The 21,428-nt window shown below is 47.4% G+C and overlaps 1 protein-coding gene across 2 annotated transcripts in view; it reads left to right on the top strand.

The window, feature by feature from the left end:
* Positions 1–2,313: 2,313 nt before the first annotated feature.
* NRTN (neurturin) overlaps positions 2,314–21,428 on the top strand; it is a 66,160-nt gene continuing 47,045 nt past the window's right edge. The window contains exon 1 of one of the 2 annotated variants that reach the window (XM_053372755.1): positions 2,314–2,417. In XM_053372755.1, the coding sequence (XP_053228730.1) occupies positions 2,389–2,417 (29 nt within the window). In that variant the 5' untranslated portion in view covers positions 2,314–2,388. The remainder of the gene's footprint in view (positions 2,418–21,428) is intronic. The other variant, XM_053372754.1, reaches the window with a different exon arrangement.

Here is a 21,428-nt window from a genome sequence, read left to right as displayed (position 1 = left end):
GTTTGTCATTGCTTTTCTCCCAAGAAGCAGGCATCTTTTAATTTCGTGTCTGCTGTCACCATCTGCAGTGATCTGGCTTTCACCTACCTTGTAGCAAATCGCCACGACTTTCTGTGTATTGGCGGTTAGGCATTGGAATAGTTCTGTAGATGAAAGAGGGGAGGTAACGCCATCACCTGCCCCACATATTGAAGGGTAGTCCGATAAAGGATTCTGGGGGGCGTGGCCCTGTCTGAAGCCTAAGGAGGTTAGGGCCTAAGGCACACCCCCTATCGGTGACCCCGGGGGAGTTTCTAGTTGATGTGCATCAGCAGAACTCCCCCTACTGGTGGTTAACCCTTCCCAGACTTCAAGCGGACGGGCTGAAGTCGGATATAGTCGGTTAGGACCAATGCCTAAGCCAATACCGCTCATCACCTGTAATCAATAAAGTTGTGGCCTTTTTTTTTTAGCCCATTAACCTTAATAATTGCATATTGTGTCATTATTTCCACCTGGGGAACTCTCCATGCAATGCTGGGGTCAAATCACTTGTGGCTTCCTGGGACAGCTCGGCAGGCAGAGCTGCAAGACACTGAATCTCAGGGCTGTGGGTTCCAGCCCCACATTGGGCAAAATATTCCTGCATCACAGGGGGTTGGTCTGGATGACCCTTGGGTCCCTTTCTACAGTTCTATGAAAGAAAAGTGGAGCAGAACAAGCAGGTCCTGTACAACACTTTCGTCCTTTCTGCCTTCCTTCAAATCACTCTTCAATTTGCAGACTTCTCTGCGCGGCCTTCCTTTCTGAAAATCACCGCTCCAAATTTTGACTGCCCTCCTCAGTATCCATCCACTCCCTGGTTTCCCCCCCAATGCCCTCCCCCGCAGTCTCGTTTGTTTATTTTACTTTGTAAGCTCCTAGGAGGCGGAGAGCTGTCTTCCACATTTTTGCCTCCGCGAGGAAGACAGCATGCGAATCGATGATGTCTACAAAAAGTGCCTCTTAAACGGCAAACGCCCGCATGACATCCTCGCTGAGCTATTTCAAATAAAATGTCCTCACCTGGTACTTAAAATAAAATCTCTCCTCTCGTCTCTCCACACCCCCAACCCCCCCTGACATCTAGATTTTCCAGCCCTCTCATCCTTCTCTCTTCCCATGGTTTGGGAGAAGCAGCACTGATCGTCTCAGGAAAGACACGCTTAATCTTTTGGGCACTGGGGGGAAATTTGACACCCTCAGCCTTGGTGTGGAGGGCGGGGCTTGGTGAAACCCCTCCCCTCGTGCATTTGGCTCTGTGGACTGCACCTTCTCCGCCCCCTCCTTTCAACCCCCCCCAGAAAAAGAGTTGGAAGGCAGGAACAGATCCACCAAACCCTTTCACTGTTCCCCCTAGAGCAGAGAAGCTCCAAGGTGAATGTGAAAAATGCAAAGCAGGGGAGAAGGAAAATAGCTGCTGAGGAAGGAAATAACTTCTTGAAAAGTGACAGAACCAGAAGTCTTGGGGTTTTGGTTTTTTTGGTGTGTGGGGTTTTCCCCCCCTTACATGTGTGCTTCTCGCTTGCTTTCTCTCCCCCCACTGCAACCCTGCTGTTCCGTCTCCAAAGGATTGCTGAGTTGAGGCTGGCAGCTGGCTAGGAAGAGGAGGAAAAGTCGGCGTTTATGCACACCAGACGCACCAGCGCAAAGAGACTCCAGCTGCGGCCGGGAGAAGCGCTTCGGAAAGGGCATCTGAGTGACCTTTGGAGGCCTGAAGACCGCCACCTTCCTCGCAGGGGGAGGCAAGAAGAAGTGGCAGGGAATTAGCCAGCTGGGGGAGACTGATTCACCAGGTGCCCACAGGGAGGCTCCGCGGGCGAGGATCGCACCTGGCCCAGGGGCAGAGGTGGGCGGCAAGAGCCACGTGCAGAAGTCCACCTGCTTGACCTCCCCCCAGAGGACCTCTTCTCCCTCGGGGCGAGGCGAAGGAGGGAGGCCCAGGTCAGCAGAGGGAGCGCCCTCCGCCGCCGAGAGCCACAAAAACTTCTGGAATCTGCATCTGGGTGTTGTCCCCAGACCGTTTCCGATGTCCTTCAAAGTCTGGATCCCCAGGGAGCGACAAGATGGGTTTTGGTAGCAGAGCTGCCCTGGTTTGGCAGAAGGCAGAAAGCGGAATGAGGTTTTGCAGGGCGGTTGGTGGTCAGAAGGAGGATTAACCCAAAGTCGGGTGTGGAGGTTTTCTGGAGTTGCCGCTGAATTATTTTTGGACTTTCCTGGATGAGATGGGCCCTTTGAGGTGATTTGTGCTCCCACCCCCACCCCACCCCCTTATGTTTTTGTGGGTTGTTTGTTTTTGCAAGGATGACTGGCCTTGCGGGTTTTAATTCTTTTGGAGATCTCTGCTTTTTCGGGGACGCTTTTTGACGGATGATTTTTGGAGAGACTGGACTGCGAAGGTAAGAGGACGGGGGCTCTTCCCATTGTTTTCTGGGCTGTTAAGGAAGGGCAAAATCCTGCTTTCCAGGGGAGGTGGAAGTTTGAGGACATGCAGAGTTTGAGGGCAACTTGCTGAGATCATTTTAACAACCAGATCAAGAGGAGAAGTGCCTTAAATGTGGGAGGGTGACGAAAGATGTGTACATTTCCTTCTTTGCCCCCATGCCATCTCAAATCAGATCTGTCCCTGCAGCAGAATGAGGTGGTCGGATCCTGATGAAGTAGAATGGATTTATACCCCTTCAGACTGCATGGAGTGGCGGGGGACATAGGAAATTATACATTGGTTTATTTACTCTCCAGTGTTTCACACAGGGGGGTCATTTGCAGTCCCCCCTAGAGATTACAAGGATTGAATCCTGGCATCCAAAACAGTTTCCCTACCCTTGGGCTCCATCCCTTCACCAGCCACAGTTTTGAGCATTCCCCCATATTAAAATGAAAGCCAAGCAAAATGCCCCGCAAGCAGAAATCTAGCACAGCACGCAGAGGGCAAGGTTTTTCTCCTTGCGGTCAAGCAAGGAGCTTTCTTCTTCTTCTTTTCCATTTTACAAGGCAGGAAGCATTGGAGAATTTCCCCTCCGCTTGCAACCTTGAAAGCAGCATAGTCAGTGGCGTAGCGTGGGGGGTGCAGGGGGGCCCGGCCGCACCGGGCGCAACATCTGGGGGTTAGGGTTAGGGGGCGCAAATCCACGGGTTAGGGGGCGCAAATCCACGGGTTAGGGGGCGCAAATTACTTGCCTTGCCCCGGGTGCTGACAACCCACGCTACGCCACTGAACATAGTCCACTACTCTTTTCCTCCTTAGGGCCATGCTTTTGGGCAAAGTGGAAATTCTACTTTTTGAACACAGGACCGGAATCGGTAATTTATTTCTGGGCGGCTTAATGTAGCCTACGGTGAACAAACTTTACAAATTTGGGTGGCTCTCAGATGCTGGATAGAGAATAGTTTTCATATCTCTTGTTAGAGGGGGTAGGGCAGTGCCAAATACTCAACTAATTGGGACTAAGAATTATCCCTAGATTTAAATATTTGGTTTTTTTTAAAGGGGTTAGGGGGATACCAAGAACACTGATATACCAACTGCTTCATTCACTAATTAATGAATAGCATATCTCCCCAGTGTTGACAGGGATGTGCAAAGTTAAAATCCCCAGGGAAGAATTTTGCACGTGAAATAACGGCTCGACGCACATGTTTCAACAGTGCCTAAACCAGAAAACTCTGCTTTCTCCCTGTACAGTTAGTGCAGAGGAGGGAAATGAGGGCATAAGATATTCCTCCGTTTTCACGAATACACAAATGAGTATCAGATCAGCCGCTCGCATCAACTATGAACTTGTTTCCAGAACTGCCCAACTTCTACTTACGGGAGCAAAACCACATAGCCGACTATAGCAAACTTGGAATTTATTTATTTAGCGAAATCTAGCTTTGGCATACAGGGTGATTTCCTCACTTGCTGGCAACAAGAGCATGAAGCTTGCACATTGTAATCGGTATGCCTAGGTGCACATTTAGAAATACCGTATTTTTTGCTCTATAAGACTCACTTTTCCCCTCCTAAAAAGTAAGGGGAAATGTGTGTGCGTCTTATGGAGCGAATGCAGGCTGCGCAGCTATCCCAGAAGCCAGAACAGCAAGAGGGATTGCTGCTTTCACTGCGCAGCGATCCCTCTTGCTGTTTTGGCTTCTGAGATTCAGAATACTTTTTTCCTTGTTTTCCTCCTCCAAAAACTAGGTGCGTCTTGTGGTCTGGTGCGTCTTATAGAGCGAAAAATACGGGTAATTGCAAAGGTTTATATAGAGATGCGTTTCATCTCCTGGGAATGGGGAAGACTGACAAGGCGACTTGTGTTCTGCATCTGTAAACTGCTTTGAGTCTTTGTCTGGGAAAAAGACAAGGAATAAATATACCATCATCATCATCAATATCACACTCTGTTGTTGATGTGCTCACTGTGGATGAGAAGCGTGGAAGTATTTTCAGATCTGCCTTCTTGGCGTTCTTTGGCAATGTTCAGACCAGTGCCGGATTTACGTATAAGCTAAATAAGCTATAGCTTAGGGCCCCACTCTCTTGGGCCCCCCCAAAAATTTAAAGGGATGTACATTTCCAAAATATAAAATAAAAAACAAATACAGTGGTACCTTGGGTTAAGTACTTATTTCGTTCCGGAGGTCCGTTCTTAACCTGAAACTGTTCTTAACCTGAAGCACTATTTCTGGGTATGCGGAGTCTGTAACCTGAAGCGTATGCAACCTGAAGCGTATGTAACCCGAGGTACCACTGTAAAATAAAGCCTACATACAGCAACAGTGTTTTGTGTTGTGTAGGCTTCTGTGATGTAAGTCATGGGCCCAGCCTGCTAGCCTGCTCCATAAAATATCACTGGTTTGCTCCTTTCTATATATAGGGTGCCTACATTCTGCATGGATTGGTCGCAACATGGGCAAGTGGCTTGTGATACCTATGAGGTCCATAAATGACCGTATAGCATATATTCAACACAAAAAAACAGCGACAATTTGTTGTGGACAAAGGACAGCTGGACGTAGAAAGGGCCCCATTACCTTCAGTAGCTTAGGGCCTCATCAAACCTAAACCCAGCCCTGGTTCAGACTATACATTTAAATACATATGATTGGATCCTGACGTTTACCCACTAGAGAGCTACATTTCCCAGCACCCATAGCAAACTACAGTTCCCAGGATTCCTTGGGAGGCAAGTCACGTGTCCTTATGTGTGTCTGCAGACTTTTGTCTCTAAACTAGGCTTGGGCTGGACAGCCCCCCAGACACAAAGCAGACCCTCCAAGCCTCTCTGTTTTCCAGGGACAGTCCCGGATTTACAGGAGCCATCCCAGTTTCTGATGTGATCCCGGAACGTCCTGCTTTTCCTTAGGGCATCCCTATTTTCATTGGAAAAACGTTGGAGGGCATGGAGTTATGTGACTGCTCCCCGCAAGCCAAGGAGATAAGTCACAATGCAACCTTTAGAAGACATCTGGATAGGGAGGTTTCTTAATGTTCTATGTTTTATTATGTTTTCAGCTGCCCAGAGTGGCTGGGGAAACCCATAAATAACGAAGTTGTTGTTGTTGTTGTTGTTGTTGTTCTTCTTCTTCTTCTTCTTCTTCTTCTTCTTCTTCTTCTTCTTATTATTATTATTATTATTATTATTATTATTATTATTATTGGTGTTCCAGTCAGACAACTGCTAGGTTGGCAGGAGCTGGGACTGAGCAATGGGAGCTCACCCCGTCACGGGGATTTGAACCTCTGACCTTCTGATTGGCAAGCCCTAGGCTCAGTGGTTTAAACCACAGTGCCACCCACATCCCTAAAGGTAAAGGGACCCCTGACCGTTAGTTCCGGTCACAGACGACTCTGGGGTTGCGGCGCTCATCTCGCTTTATTGGCCGAGGGAGCCGGCCTACAGCTTCCGGGTCATAGAATCATAGAATCATAGAGTTGGAAGAGACCACAAGGGCCATCGAGTCCAACCCCCTGCCAAGCAGGAAACACCATCAGAGCACTCCTGACATATGGTTGTCAAGCCTCTGCTTAAAGACCTCCAAAGAAGGAGACTCCACCACACTCCTTGGCAGCAAATTCCACTGTCAAACAGCTCTTACTGTCAAGAAGTTCTTCCTAATGTTTAGGTGGAATCTTCTTTCCTGCAGTTTGGATCCATTGCTCCGTGTCTGCTTCTCTGGAGCAGCAGAAAACAACCTTTCTCCCTCCTCTATGTGACATCCTTTTATATATTTGAACATGGCTATCATATCACCCCTTAACCTCCTCTTCTCCAGGCTAAACATGCCCAGCTCCCTTAGCCGTTCCTCATAAGGCATCGTTTCCAGGCCTTTGACCATTTTGGTTGCCCTCCTCTGGACACATTCCAGTTTGTCAGTGTCCTTCTTGAACTGTGGTGCCCAGAACTGGACACAGTACTCCAGGTGAGGTCTGACCAGAGCAGAATACAGTGGCACTATTACTTCCCTTGATCTAGATGCTATACTCCTATTGATGCAGCCCAGAATTGCATTGGCTTTTTTAGCTGCCGCGTCGCACTGTTGGCTCATGTCAAGTTTGTGGTCAACCAAGACTCCTAGATCCTTTTCACATGTACTGCTCTCAAGCCAGGTGTCACCCATCTTGTATTTGTGCCTCTCATTTTTTTTGCCCATGTGGCCAGCATGACTAAGCCGCTTTTGGCGAACCAGAGCAGCGCACGGAAACGCCGTTTACCTTCCCGCCGGAGTGGTACCTATTTATCTACTTGCACTTTGAGGTGCTTTCGAACTGCTAGGTTGGCAGGAGCTGGGACCGAGCAACGGGAGCTCACGCCGTCGCCGGGATTCGAACCGCCGACCTTCTGATCGGCAAGCGCTAGGCTCTGTGATTCTGTGATCCTGAACTCAGCTTCAAGGTTCCATCTCTCTCTCTCTCTCTAGATCACTCTCTTGTTTAGGCTTCCTCAAATACCTCTGGCCGCTTGCTCTTTCGAGACGCTGCCAGGCGCCGTGGAGTGTCTTAAGTCATATAAATTTTTACTGTATTGCAATCTCAAGTGCCTTCTGGAGAAGCGAAGGACCGCTGCCAAGCCGCTTCACGAGAAAACTTTGTTTAGGGAAGCATGTTATTCCAAGGCCCTGCTCCTCCCCTCCCGGTTCTGCAGGCTGTGGCCGCATTTCCCCCCAAGCGCGCATGCTTTCCTTGACTAAGATGGTTGTTCCTGAACCATGCGCTGAGTGGTGGCTGGTGCTCCTTGCGACTGGACCCAGAGCCAAGGTGTTATGTACTGAGTTGAATAGGATCCAAAAGGCAGCAGTCTGATTGGTCCTAGAACAATAGGATCCAAAAGGCAGCAGTCTGATTGGTCCTAGAACAATAGGATTCAGAATGCAGCAGTCTGATTGGTCCTAGAACAATAGAATCCAGAATGCAGCAGTCTGATTGGTCCTAGAACAATGCAGCAGTATGATTGGTTGGCAGGAACTACCCAATCATGCTCCAGATAGAAGTGAATCCACAACCTGATTGGCTTACAGTAGAATTCCGGAATTAGCCAATCATGTGCAGCCCATTGTGTAAATAATGTATATAAAGCAGATACTTTGAGGGGACATTCATTCATTCCTTCTCACCACTATGAGCTGAATAAAGAGCATGAAATCACTTTGCAACTCTGAGTATATTTCACAAGGACAAAGCAGGGCCAAGCCATTCTACTTTGGTCTCGCTCCTCTTCCCTCCTGAGTTCTACAGGAGCAGCCTTGGGTCTTGAGGAGCAGGAGGAAGGTGGAAGGAAGCATCTCCCTCTAGTTTGGCTGAAAGTAACAAAGGTCCGTATAGTTAAAGCTTTGGTTTCCCCAGTAGTGATGTATGGAAGTGAGAGCTGGACCATCAAGAAGGCCGAAGAATGGCTGCTTTTGAATTCTGGTGCTGGAGGAGACTCTTGAGAGTCCCATGGACTGCAAGAAGATCAAACCTCTCCATTCTGAAGGAAATCAGCCCTGAGTGCTCACTAGAAGGACAGATCCTGAAGCTGAGGCTCCAAGACTTTGGCCACCTCAGGACAAGAGAAGACTCCCTGGAAAAGACCCTGATGTTGGGAAAGATAGAGGGCACAAGGAGAAGGGGACGACAGAGGACGAGATGGTTGGACAGTGTTCTCGAAGCTACCAGCATGAGTTTGACCAAACTGCGGGAGGCAGTGGAAGACAGGAGTGCCTGGCGTGCTCTGGTCCAGGGGGTCACGAAGAGTTGGAAACGACTAAACAACAACAACAAAGGATCTAGTGGCTGGGTGAGGGCATACATAGAACACCGGTCCTGAAAGACCTCCATTGGCTCTCAGGACGTTTCCGAGCACAATTCAAAGTGTTGGTGCTGACCTTGAAAGCCCTAAACGGCCTCAGTCCGGTATACCTGAAGGAGCGTCTCCACCCCTATCGTTCAGCCCAGACACTGAGGTCCAGCTCCGAGGGCCTTCTGGCGGTTTCCTCCCTGCGAGAAGTGAGGTTACAGGGAACCAGGCAGAGGGCCTTCTCGGTGGTGGCGCCCTCCCATCAGATGTCAAGGAAATAAACAACTATCTGAGTTTCAGAAGACATCTGAAGGCGGACCTGTTTAGGGAAGTTTCTAATGTTTGATGTGTTTTTAATATCCTGTTGGAAGCCGCCCAGAGTGACTGGGGAGACCCGGCCAGATGAGCGGGGTATAAGTAATAAATTATTATTATTATTGAGTGTTTGGGGCACACTGACCCAATTCTGTTTCATGGACTAAGTACCAGTTGTCAACTTGTGGGGCAATGTCTGGAGAATCGAGAAGTTGTCTACCTTGGCCTTGTCGAAAAGTGATCCCTGAGCTACCTGTTCAATGAATACTCCTTCCTGCTGTGGCTACCTTCTGTGGGAGGTGTTTAAACAGCGTCTGGTTGTTCGTCTGTCGGGGATGCTGTGCATTCATGAAGGGATTTCTGCTTGACCCGTCTTCCTCACAGCTGTTTCTGTTCTGCTGCAATTCGGTTCCGCCAAATGCCACATTCCTCTGTCTCCCTGCCTGCTATTTAATGCAACCTCGGCAATTGTTTGCATATGTTACCATAAGCTGTGAATTCCATGGAACCAAGGGCATAATTATTTCTACCCCCTCCGCTGAAATGCAAAGGAAGCACAATTTAAATGGGGAAAAGTACAGTGGTACCTCGGGTTAAGTACTTAATTTGTTCCAGAGGTCCGTACTTAACCTGAAACTGTTCTTAACCTGAAGCACCACTTTAGCTAATGGGGCCTCCTGCTGCTGCCGCACCGCCGGAGCACGATTTCTGTTCTCATCCTGAAGCAAAGTTCTTAACCTGAAGCACTATTTCTGGGTTAGTCTGTAACCTGAAGCGTATGTAACCTGAAGCGTATGTAACCCGAGGTACCACTGTAAACAGTTACAGGCAGAAAACAACAGCAGCGAACCTCTAAATGTCTCCAGCACTGCACCTCTTTCTTGTAGGGCTCCACCCCTTGATTGTTTTCCTGCCCCTTTTCCAAATTCTTCAATGTCCTATTTGAGCGATGGCGACCAGAACCCATACTCCAAACGTGGTCACATCATGCATTTGCACGAGGGCATTGTGATACGGACAGTTTTGTTTTCAATTCCTTTCCTAATGATCCCTAGCGTGGAATTTGCCTTTTGCAAGACTACTACACTCCTGATCTATCTAGCTCAGTTGTTGTCTCCACAGACAGGCAGCGAGTCTCTAGAGATCTGGTCATTTAGGGCTTCCTGGCCCTGCGGGTTAAACCACAGAGCCTAGGGCTTGCCGATCAGAAGGTCGGCGGTTCGAATCCCCGCAACGACGGGGTGAGCTCCCGTTGCTCGGTCACTGCTCCTGCCAACCTAGCAGTTCGAAAGCATGTCAAAATGCAAGTAGATAAATAGGTACCGCTCCGGCGGGAAGGTAAACAGCGTTTCCGTGCGCTGCTCTGGTTTGCCAGAAGCGGCTTAGTCCTGCTGGCCACATGACCCGGAAGCTGTACGCCGGCTCCCTCGGCCAATAAAGCGAGATGAGCACCGGAACCCCAGAGTCGGCCATAACTGGACCTAATGGTCAGGGGTACCTTTACCTTTACCTTTACCACCAGCAAGACCTTAAACTTGCCCCTGCAGCATACTGGCAGCCTTTTCAGATTTTTCAGCTGCAGCTCCCCAAACATAATCATCATCATCATCATTTAATTTCATTTTTATAAATGGAGCAGAACTTTTTCTTTTTTTATTCTTTCTTTCTTTCTTTCTTTCTTTCTTTCTTTCTTTCTTTCTTTCTTTCTTTCCTCCCTCTATTCTTTTTATAAATGAAAGATGGAGGGGAAAAATAAAGAAAAGTGAGTGAGAATGAATCAAAAAAGGAAAAAAAAATCTGCTCCATTACCATACAGTATACAGATGTGTACAGTGGTACCTTGGTTCTCAAACGCCTTGGTTCCCAAACACCGAAAACCCGCAGTAAGTGTTCTGGTTTTCAAACATTTTTCGGAAGCCGAACATCCAAAGCGGCTGTCGGCTATTGTTTCTGGGGTGCCTGCACCAATCAGAAGCCGCGCCTTGGTTTCCGAACATTTCAGAAGTCAAACAGACTTCCGGAATGGATTAAGTTCGAGAACCAAGGTACCACTGTATTTGGCACTTTTGGTTTTGTCATTTATTTTGCGTTTTTGTTTTTGAGGCTTTTTCGGTTCATTTGTTTTTGTGACGGTGTGGAACCCAGTTCAGCTACTGACTGATTGATTGTGTGACTGCAGAAATGGATAAAAGCCCCCTCCCCTATCATCAGAGCAAGTAAGAATTATTAATTTTTTAATTTTCATCATCTAGAACAGTCTTATTCATTTCATAGTACAGTACATTGATTATTGTTTTCATTTTATGGTGTTGTTAGAGAGTAAAATTCATGTTAAATTGATGCTTTAGGGGTTGTTTTTAAAAGTCTGGAACGGATTAATCCATTTTGCATTACTTTCTATGGGAAAGCACGCCTTGGTTTTGGAACGCTTTGGTTTTGGAACAGACTTCTGGAATGGATTAAGTTTGAGAACCAAGGTACCACTGTATATTCTTGTTATCCAAATACACATAACCGAACATATTCTGGGTAAATTCCTCCAAATATCATTTTATTTATCCAAAGAAAGTCCCTGTCCATTCATATGTTGTCAAGTGTTGTCATGATAACAAAGCCATTGATTAAGGGGAATTGTATCTCTAATCTTCCCACTTGTCCATATCGGTCTCTTGGCCACCATAAGAGGGTGAAGAATCCATTTCCGCTTTCCTGTTGTCAATTTCCATACAATGGGTATATCGTTCAAGAGCCTATGCACTTTTGAAAATCTTTAATTTTTTTCTCCGTAGAGTCTTGTTTCTATAGTCCAGCACTTTCCCCCAAAACTTAGTAAAAGCATATGTTTCAGAGAAGCTAAAGGTAAAGGACCCCTGGACGGTTAAGTCCAGTCAAAGGCGACTATGGGGTTGCGACGCTCATCTCACTTTCAGTCCAAGGGAGCCGGTGTTTGTCCACAGACAGCTTTCTGGGTCATGTGGCCAGCAGGACTTAACCGTTTCTGGTGCAATGGGACACCGTGACAGAAACCAGAGCGCATGGAAACGCCGTTTACCTTCCTGCCGCAGCAGTACCTATTTATTTACATGCACTGGCGTGCTTTCGAACTGCTAGGTTGGCAGGAGCTGGGACAGAGCAACAGGAGCTCGCCCCACCATGGGGATTCGAACCGCCGACCTTCCGATCGGCAAGCCCAAGAGGCTCAGTGGTTTAGACCACAGCGCCACCCATGTGCATTGCTCCATATTACATCTCCAGTGAAGAGCTACATTGGATAGTCCTTTCTTCTACAAACATAAGGCAGTCCAGTAGATTCTAAATAGCATCAAGGGTGGATCCACTCAGAAACACGTTGCAGAAATCCATTTTTGACTTGGGCTTCTGCAGCCTGCATCTGAACTGCCCTCACATCCTCTTGCATCGAAGCACACAAAGGCTATTTACCATTTTTTTTTTGCTCTATAAGACTCCCTTTTTCCCTCCTAAAAAGTAAGGGGAAATGTGTGTGCGTCTTATGGAGCGAATGCAGGCTGCGCAGCTATCCCAGAAGCCAGAACAGCAAGAGGGATTGCTGCTTTCACTGCACAGCGATCCCTCTTGCTGTTCTGGCTTCTGAGATTCAGAATTTTTTTTCCCTTGTTTTCCTCCTCCAAAAACTAGGTGTGTCTTGTGGTCTGGTGCGTCTTATAGAGCGAAAAATACGGTATGAGCTCTCTCTGGCGCAAGGATTCATATCCTAAACCTGTGCCAAAATCAGCATCCCTCCCCCATAATGCAAATTGAGGAAATGTGCGCAGCGCTTCTTCTTTTGCATAATTCTGGTTTTCCTAGTTGTGGCAGGTGGGAGAGCCAATCTCTTTTTTTAAAAAAAAGATATTTATTGAAATTTTCAACTTTAATACATTAAAAAAGAATCAAAAAAGGAAAAACAAAAAGGTTTAAAAACACATAAAGTTCACAATCCTTATTTTTCTATAACATATTTCCCTGACTTCCCCACACCTCCCCTTCTTATATTCCAATTCAAAATGTTAGTTCAGCAAGTTCTTATCCCTAATTTTAACCTTTTTCTATTTAGTTCATTTTAAAAAAGCAATTTTGCCTTATCCAAACTTAAACACAATACTTATGCATCAATACTTGTTCTTAAAACATTTTTCTAACGTCGACCCAATTTCCCTTCCACGAATTCCCCAATTTTCATACAAATAACAAAATAAAATAAAAATAAAACAAAAAAAACTTTCCCATCCCCGCCCCGGTTGCTGGAAATCTGCAGCCGATTTTTGCACCCACTCTTAAAACGGCTATTGAACCTCTCTCCTGCTTCTGGAAATCCCAGTCTAGCGACAAGGCAGTACGGGTCGCCATTGAGGCAGACGGGCTGTGGGACGCCTTCTTCTCCCTTGTTAACTGGGAGAGGCAAGCGGTGATATATAAAGCGTTATATGCACATCCTCTGAATGGCTCTCACGCACATGGACTGAATATTTCCCAGAACCTCTCTCTCTCTCTCCTTAAGTAATGCAAGCTGAGATTCTCAGGAAGTTGAGTTCTGGGGTCAAAGCTGCCTTCTGTGGTTTTTACGGCGCTCCTGGAGAATCGCAGCATCTAAACGCAGCCCTGAATTAGACCGATTTCCTGCTCTGTTGAAGTAAGGTGGAACTCAGGAGGCTGGTGGTGAATGGAAGGAGGTCAGTTCCTGAAATAACCTGCTTCCTTTGGGTTCTCCCTCACACCTCTATTTTACTGCCCTCCCAGTGCTCATAAAGACTTCACGATTCTCTCTCTCTCACTCACTCTCTCCCTATTCAAGTTGGAAGAGGATTTCACATATAATGTTCAACTGTCCCCTACATAGCATAGCCAGGACTAAATTCCTGGGTCCTGCTTTACTGCGCTTGGTTGGCAGGCCTGTTGAGTTACACGCCGCACTGCTTTTGCAGGATACAGATCCTTCTGTAACTCTGCAGGTGGCGAGATTCCTGAATGCGGTTATCTCACACTCAAAAACCACCAAAAAACAACAACAACATCAAAACTAATCGGACTGTTATGATGAGAGTGCATGTCGGATTTCGTCTTCAGTTTTCCTTTCTCTGTGATCCGTCCCTTGGAGCTCTCCTGGCCCCAAGCTGTCATTTGGCTCTGCTCACTGACCCACCCTTGCATCGTGGTGTTCACCTTCTGTTGTCGGATATGTCGGTCTTTATGTCTCTGTGTTTTTATGTTTGTACATATTTTATGGGCTAATAGCCGTAAATAAATAAATAAATAAAAATAAAGGATTTTGGAGGGGCACTCACACTCCGCAATTTGCTTTTGCATTTTGTTTCGGGAATATTTTATTTCTTCCTCCCAACTAGTCAGTCAGTCAGTTTTATTGCACATAGCCAAAGGCTGCCGCAAAGTAGGCAGAATTATTTGAAAATTAAAAGAAAATATACTGAAAGACTTAAAACATTTATATTATCAAAACATTATGTACTCTAAACAGAGCTACAAAAGTACCCCAATGTACAAATCAAGACATGAAACAATAAAATTCGTAAGCTGAAATCATCACATGGCCACTAATGTTAAAAGCAATGTCAATTAATACAGGGTGCAATTTATACTCAGAGTTTGGTGACAAAGATAGAGCATAGCCTGAGGTAGGTAGATAAGATCAAATAAATTCATCACAGTTGATGGCTACCTTGGCTATATAATTTGCTCTAATTTTCCTAGCAGCAGTTGCAAAAAGTGCTACACGTTATTAGGAAGCTATTAGGAAGAACTTACATGATGACATGAGGTTTTTGACCGCGTGGACGGACTCTCCTTAGAATCATAGAACCACAGAGTTGGAAGGGACCGGGGGGTCATCTAGCCCAACCCCATGCAACGCAGGAAAATATGCAGCTGTCACATGCGGGGATCGAACCTGCAACCTTGGCATCTTCAGCACCATGCTCTAACCCACTGAGCTATCCGGACTGTGCTCAACTTCCTCAGAGACTTTTAAAACTAGGCTGGGTGCCTACCTGTTGGGGGGAGGAATTTGGTTTGGCTGATATTTTAATGCAAACCCACCTGATTCACAATTTCTGAAACAATTTGTTGTTGTTGTTTAGTCGCTTAGTCCTGTCCGACTCTTTGTGACCTCCTGGACCAGAGCACGCCAAGCACTCCTGTCTTCCACTGCCTCCCGCAGTTTGGTCAAACTCATGCTGGTAGCTTCGAGAGCACTGTCCCACCATCTCGTCCTGTCGTCCCCTTCTCCTTGTGCCCTCCATCTTTCCCACCATCAGGGTCTTTTCCAGGGAGTCTTCTCTTCTCATGAGGTGGCCAAAGTGTTGGAGCCTCAGCTTCACGATCTGTCCTTCCAGTGAGCACTCAGGGCTGGTTTCCTTCAGAATGGAGAGGTTTGATCTTCTTGCAGTCCATGGGACTCTCAAGAGTCTCCTCCAGCACCATAATTCAAAAGCATCCATTCTTCAGTGATCAGCCTTCTTTATGGTCCAGCTCTCACTTCCATACATCACTACTGGGAAAACCATAGCTTGAACTATATGGACCTTTGTTGGCAAGGTGATGTCTCTGCTTTTTAAGATGCTTTCTAGGTTTGTCATCACTTTTCTCCCAAGAAGCAGATGTCTATTAATTTCGTGACTGCTGTCACTATCTGCAGTGATCATGGAGCCCAAAAAAGTCAAATCTCTCACTGCCTCCATTTCTTCCCCTTCTATTTGCCAGGAGGTGATGGGACCAGTGGCCATGATCTTAGTTTTTTTGCTGTTGAGCTTCAGACCATATTTTGCGCTCTCCTCTTTCACCCTCATTAAAAGGTTCTTTAATTCCTCCTCACTTTCTGCCATCAAAGTTGTGTCATCTGTATATCTGAGCTTGTTGATATTTCTTCTGGCAATCTTAATTCCAGTTTGGGATTTATCCAGTCCAGCCTTTGAAATGCAGCCGTCTTTCTGAATTCTCGGCCGTCCCTGAATTTTGTAATACAGCTCTACAGCCAAGAGCCGTGTACAAAAAACGGCACATACTAAGGGGGCGTGTACATAAAAATATTGGTGAAAAAGGACCAATAGTGCATTGCATTGGGGGGGAATGGCTTTGTAAATAATGTGTAGCTTGGGAGAATTTCGCACTAAACCGTTGTTGTATTTTAACGACTTTACGATACTGAAAATTGCTGCAGAAATGTGGAGAACTGAATTTAATTGGGGGGGGGGGGTGAGAAACTGAAAGAAACCAAAATTGTCAGATTCCCCCCTTAGTCTAAGGAGATCCCTTTCACTTCTGCGGTTCTGTGATAAATCTCCACCACCCCAGCCCCATTTATGTGTAGGATCTGAAACACAGGTAAACACAGATTCATAGCAGGGCAAGGTTACTCAGAAGCAAGCGCTGTTGGGTCCAATAAGGGCTACTTTCTAGTCTAGTAAGTAGTGATTGGGGATAAATTTGGTTCCCGCAATACTTCAAAATCTTCACCTACCTCCCGTCCAAAAATAACCCCCAAAGTGTCATACCGCAATAAAATAACAACTCACAGGGAGACAGCAAACTAAGTCATACTGAATTTAATGGGCTAGGGACGCGGGTGGTGCTGTGGGTTAAACCACAGAGCCTAGGGCTTGCCGATCAGAAGGTCGGTGGTTTGAATCCCCGCGACGGGGTGAGCTCCCGTTGCTCGGTCCCTGCTCCTGCCAACCTAGCAGTTCGAAAGCACAGCAAAGTGCAAGTAGATAAATAGGTACCACTCTGGCGGGAAGGTAAACGGCGTTTCCGTGCGCTGCTCTGGTTCGCCAGAAGCGGCTTAGTCCTGCTGGCCACATGACCTGGAAGCTGTACGCCGGCTCCCTCGGCCAGTAAAGCAAGATGAACGCCGCAACCCCAGAGTCGGCCACGACTGGACCTAATGGTCAGGGGTCCCTTTACCTTTTAACTTTAATTCCATTGATTTCAATAGGTCATCTCTATGACTAACATTCAATGGTACCCACATTGGGGTTTTTAAAAAATAATAATAAGACAGCTTTAGGGCTTGTTTGGTTTCTTAAACCACTTAATACAACCGACTAAAACAAACAGAGGCAGAAGGATTTATTTATTCAAAGAGCAGTGCCTTGAAGAAGGAATGGTTGTCAGTATATTCTTATAAGCACTTCTCTGAATGGGGAGATATCCTAAAATAAGCGCTGCTGCAGCCCTTAAGAACCCAGAGAGCTCCTTATATGGGCTGCTTATATGGAATCAGACCATTGGCCCATTTAGTCCAGTATTGGCTGCACGGGTTTGCAGCAGCTCTCCAGGATTCCAGACAGCGTGGTGTAGTGGTTAAGAGCAGTGGACTCGTAATCTGGGGAACTGGGTTCACTTCTCCTCTCCTCCACATGCAGCTGCTGGGTGACCTTGGGCTAGTCACACTTCTCTGAAGTCTCTCAGCCCCACTCACCTCACAGAGTGTTTGTTGTGGGGGAGGAAGGGAAAGGAGAATGTTAGCCGCTTTGAGATTCATTCGGGTAGTGATAAAGCGGGATATCAAATCCAAACTCTTTTTCTTCTTCTACCTGAACACAAGGTGTTCTCAGGAATCGTTTGTCAGGCGAGTGTTCACATAACAAGTTGACGATTTCCATTGATTCCTATGGGGAAATTTCTAATGCGTTCCCAGCCATGGAATTTTGACACCCCCCCAAAAAAAATGCCTCAGGCATCATCTGAACCAAGCCTGGGGCCTGATCCTGAAGAGCCCCAATCTGCACAGGTTCCCCTGCAACAACAGCAACAACAACAATTTATTATTTATACCCTGCCCATCTGGCTGGGCTTCCCCAGCCACTCTGGGCGGCTTCCAAAAAAATATTAAAATACTGTAATACATCAAACATTAAAAGCTTCCCTAAACAGGGCTGCCTTCAGATGTCTTCTAAAAGTCTGGTAGTTGTTGTTCTCTTTGACATCTGGTGGGAGGGCATTCCACAGGGAGGGCGCCACAACTGAGAAGGCCCTCTGCCTGGTTCCCTATAACTTGGCTTCTCGCAGGGAGGGAACTGCCAGAAGGCCCTTGGTGCTAGACCTCAGTGTCTGGGCAGAACGATGGGGGTGGAGACGCTCCTTCAGATATACTGGACTGAGGCCGTTTAGGGCTTTAAAGGTCAGCACCAACACTTTGAATTGTGCTCGGAAACGTACTGGGAGCCAATGTAGCACCAGCTGGGCCGAGTCAGGAGCCTGAGCCTGCCCTGGCTCCAGATGCGGGGATTCCCTCGTTGCCTCCAGCTGGGCCATCGCTTACAGCTGCTCCACTACCGGTTGGGTCAGGAGAGGCTGAGGCGGTCCCTGGGTCTAGTAACCCGCCAATGTCTCCCGAGCTGCAGAGACTGAGGTCTGAGAGAAGGAGAGACCTGAGTTCTCGCAGGAGGAGTGCTCGCCTTTGGGCGAGACAGGGAGGGGAGTCGCTGGGGGATCAGGACTGGCCGTAACCCCAACAAAGATAAAAGGCTGTCGGACCCCGCCCCAGGTTGCGGGAGCAACATTGCTGTATGCTAGATCCTACCTGAGATCCTGTACCTGTCCTTGCCTGGTTTCCTGTCTTGGCCCTATTGGACTGACTCCTAGAGGAAGCTTCAGATTCGGGACAGCACCTGGACCGCGTTACTCGGGTTACCCCTAGGGCCAGCATAAAAGGTAAAGAGACCCCTGACCATTAGGTCCAGTCGTGACTGACTCTGGGGTTGCGGCGCTCATCTCGCTTTACTGGCCAAGGGAGCCGGCGTACAGCTTCCGGGTCATGTGGCCAGCAGGACTAAGCCGCTTCCGGCGAACCAGAGCAGCTCACGGAAACGCCATTTACCTTCCCGCCAGAGTGGTACCTATTTATCTACTTGCACTTTGACGTGCTTTCGAACTGCTAGGTTGGCAGGAGCAGGGACCGAGCAACGGTCCCCGTCGCGGGGATTCGAACCGCCGACCTTCTGATCGGCAAGTCCTAGGCTCTGTGGCTTAACCCACAGCGCCATCCGTGTCCCAGGGCCAGCATACTTACGCCCTTATTTGTGACTGTCCCGTGATGTGCCTGCGGTTGCGGGCATCCGGAGCGAGAGGCCCTCCGCTTGAACCTGCGTTCTGCTGCTTCAGAACTGGACCCAGTCCAGAGCAGTGGAATCTTCCACGGGATAAAGGAAAGTATGCGAAGCATCCTTTTTCCCTTCCTCTGACTAGCTCCAGCTGGGTTTAGTGCGGCCCCGTTCCCTTTCACGGCTGTTTTCAGCGCCGGAGAGAGAGAGCAAAGAAATGTGTTTCGTTTCACCTCTGCGTTTGGGAAGCGAGAAGAGTTGACCCTCTCCCCACTTGCATTTTCTTCTTTAGAAAAAGAACACACACGCTGCCCCGTTGTGTTCTTGTGACTTTTATGAAGTGTTTCGCTCTGCTGTGCAGGCGGTCCCATTCCTGCAGAAAGAGGAGGATGGAAAGTCTTGGTGGGGGGGCGCTTGTGGGCCCTGGGGGGGCCAGCACTGCCCCCATTGTAGGGGCGAGGGCACAAAGCTTGTTAAATGTTCCATGTGTGACTTTTTGTACATATATGGTAGCTTGGAAGGAAGAGAGAAAGAGGAAGGAGTGACAGGGGAAACTCATTAGCACGCCCTGTCTTCAGCCAAAACCGGGAACTGCTTTGAAGATAATAATACCTTGTTGTCCATGTACAACCTGTGTACAATGAAATTAACTTAGCCTCCACCCCTCCACAAACACTCAATTTCATTGCTCTCTGTGTGCTTGTCGCACAACACACCAACCCCGAAAGTCAGTTGCACTATATTATTTTCCGTTCAGCAGCCTAACGGCCCATGGACAGAAACTGTTTTTTAGCCTGTTGGTACGACTGATTATGGGACGCTGTGGGTTAAACCACAGAGCCTAGGACTTACCAATCAGAAGGTCAGCGGTTCGAATCCCCGCGATGGGGTGAGCTCCCGTTACTCGGTCTCTGCTCCTGCCAACCTAGCAGTTCGAAAGCACGTCAAAGTGCAAGTAGATAAATAGGTACCGCTCTGGCGGGAAGGTAAACGGCGCTTCTGTGCGCTGCTCTGGTTCGCCAGAAGTGGCTTAGTCATGCTGGCTATATGACCCGGAAGCTGTACGCCGGCTCCCTCGGCCAGTAAAGCGAGATGAGCGCCGCAACCCCAGAGTCGGCCACGACTGGACCTAATGGTCAGGGGTCCCTTTACCTTACGACTGATTATACTTCTATATCTCCTGTCCGAGGGTAGAAGATTAAAGAGGTGCTGGCCGGGGTGTGAATCGTCCCTGAGATGGATCGTCCGGCAGCCGGCTTGAGGGCTATGATGGACTTTGCCTCCCTGGCAGTATCCCAACACGTACCACACTGTGATACAATATGAGAGGACATTTTCTATTGTGGACCGGTTGAAGGAGGTCATCAGTTGTTGTTTAACACTGTTCTCTCGCAAGACCCTGAGGAAATGGAGTCTCTGTTAGGCCTTCCTAGCCACCTGAGTTATATTGTTTTTCCTGTCCCCACCCCCAATTTTTTATTCATTTTATAACACAACTAAACAACACAAACAGAAAAACAATACAAACACATTCTTGTCTTATCCTTATTTTTTCTAAACATTGTTAGGTGGGCTTCCCCAAGTCCCCCCTATCTGATTTTCATTTTACCTCATCTTTAGCAGTTTACATATATAATAATTTTTATCATGCTTACTTTTACCATAAAAATCTTCACAGTTTATCACTTACAAACAATACTATTTTAAAATACACTATCTTCTACTTCTAACTTCTACTTGACATGAGCCAACAGTGTGACGCGGCAGCTAAAAAAGCCAATGCAATTCTGGGCTGCATCAATAGGAGTATAGCATCTAGATCAAGGGAAGTAATAGTGCCACTGTGTTCTGCTCTGGTCAGACCTCACCTGGAGTACTGTGCCCAGTTCTGGGCACCACAGTTCAAGAAGGACACTGACAAACTAGAACGTGTCCAGAGGAGGGCAACCAAAATGGTCAAAGGCCTGGAAACGATGCCTTATGAGGAACGGCTAAGGGAGCTGGGCATGTTTAGCCTGGAGAAGAGGAGGCTAAGGGGTGATATGATAGCCATGTTCAAATATATAAAAGGATGTCATATAGAGGAGGGAGAAAGGTTGTTTTCTGCTGCTCCAGAGAAGCGGACACGGAGCAATGGATCCAAACTGCAGGAAAGAAGATTCCACCTAAACATTAGGATGAACTTCCTGACAGTAAGAGCTGTTTGACAGTGGAATTTGCTGCCAAGGAGTGTGGTGGAGTCTCCTTCTTTGGAGGTCTTTAAGCAAAGGCTTGACAACCATATGTCAGGAGTGCTCTGATGGTGTTTCCTGCTTGGCAGGGGGTTGGACTCGATGGCCCTTGTGGTCTCTTCCAACTCTATGATTCCATGATAACCCTACAGCCTATATTGTTTGTCCAAGTGAGGTCTTCACTAAGGTAAACTCCCAGAAATTTAAAGGAAGAGACTCTCTCCACACAACCCCCCTGATATACAACGGGGCTAGTTCCCCTCTCTTCCTCTGAAAGTCCAACACCATCTCCTTTGTCTTGCTAATATTTAGGTGCAAGTTATTTTCTAGGCACCATGTAGATCCTTTTTGAACCTCCCCCGTACGCTGATTCATCTCCACCCATTATGCTAGTATCATCTACAAACTTAAGAATTGCAGGAGATGGGTCAGGTGAAATACAGTCATATGTGTACAACGTATACAGGTAGGGACTCAGCATATGTCCCTGTGGGGTGCCAGTGCTGAGCTTCAGGGACGTAGATGTAACG

Source organism: Podarcis raffonei, chromosome 18 (genome assembly GCF_027172205.1).
Source record: "Podarcis raffonei isolate rPodRaf1 chromosome 18, rPodRaf1.pri, whole genome shotgun sequence".
Taxonomy (NCBI): Eukaryota; Metazoa; Chordata; class Lepidosauria; order Squamata; family Lacertidae; genus Podarcis; species Podarcis raffonei.
This window is presented reverse-complemented; position numbering and strand designations above follow the sequence as displayed.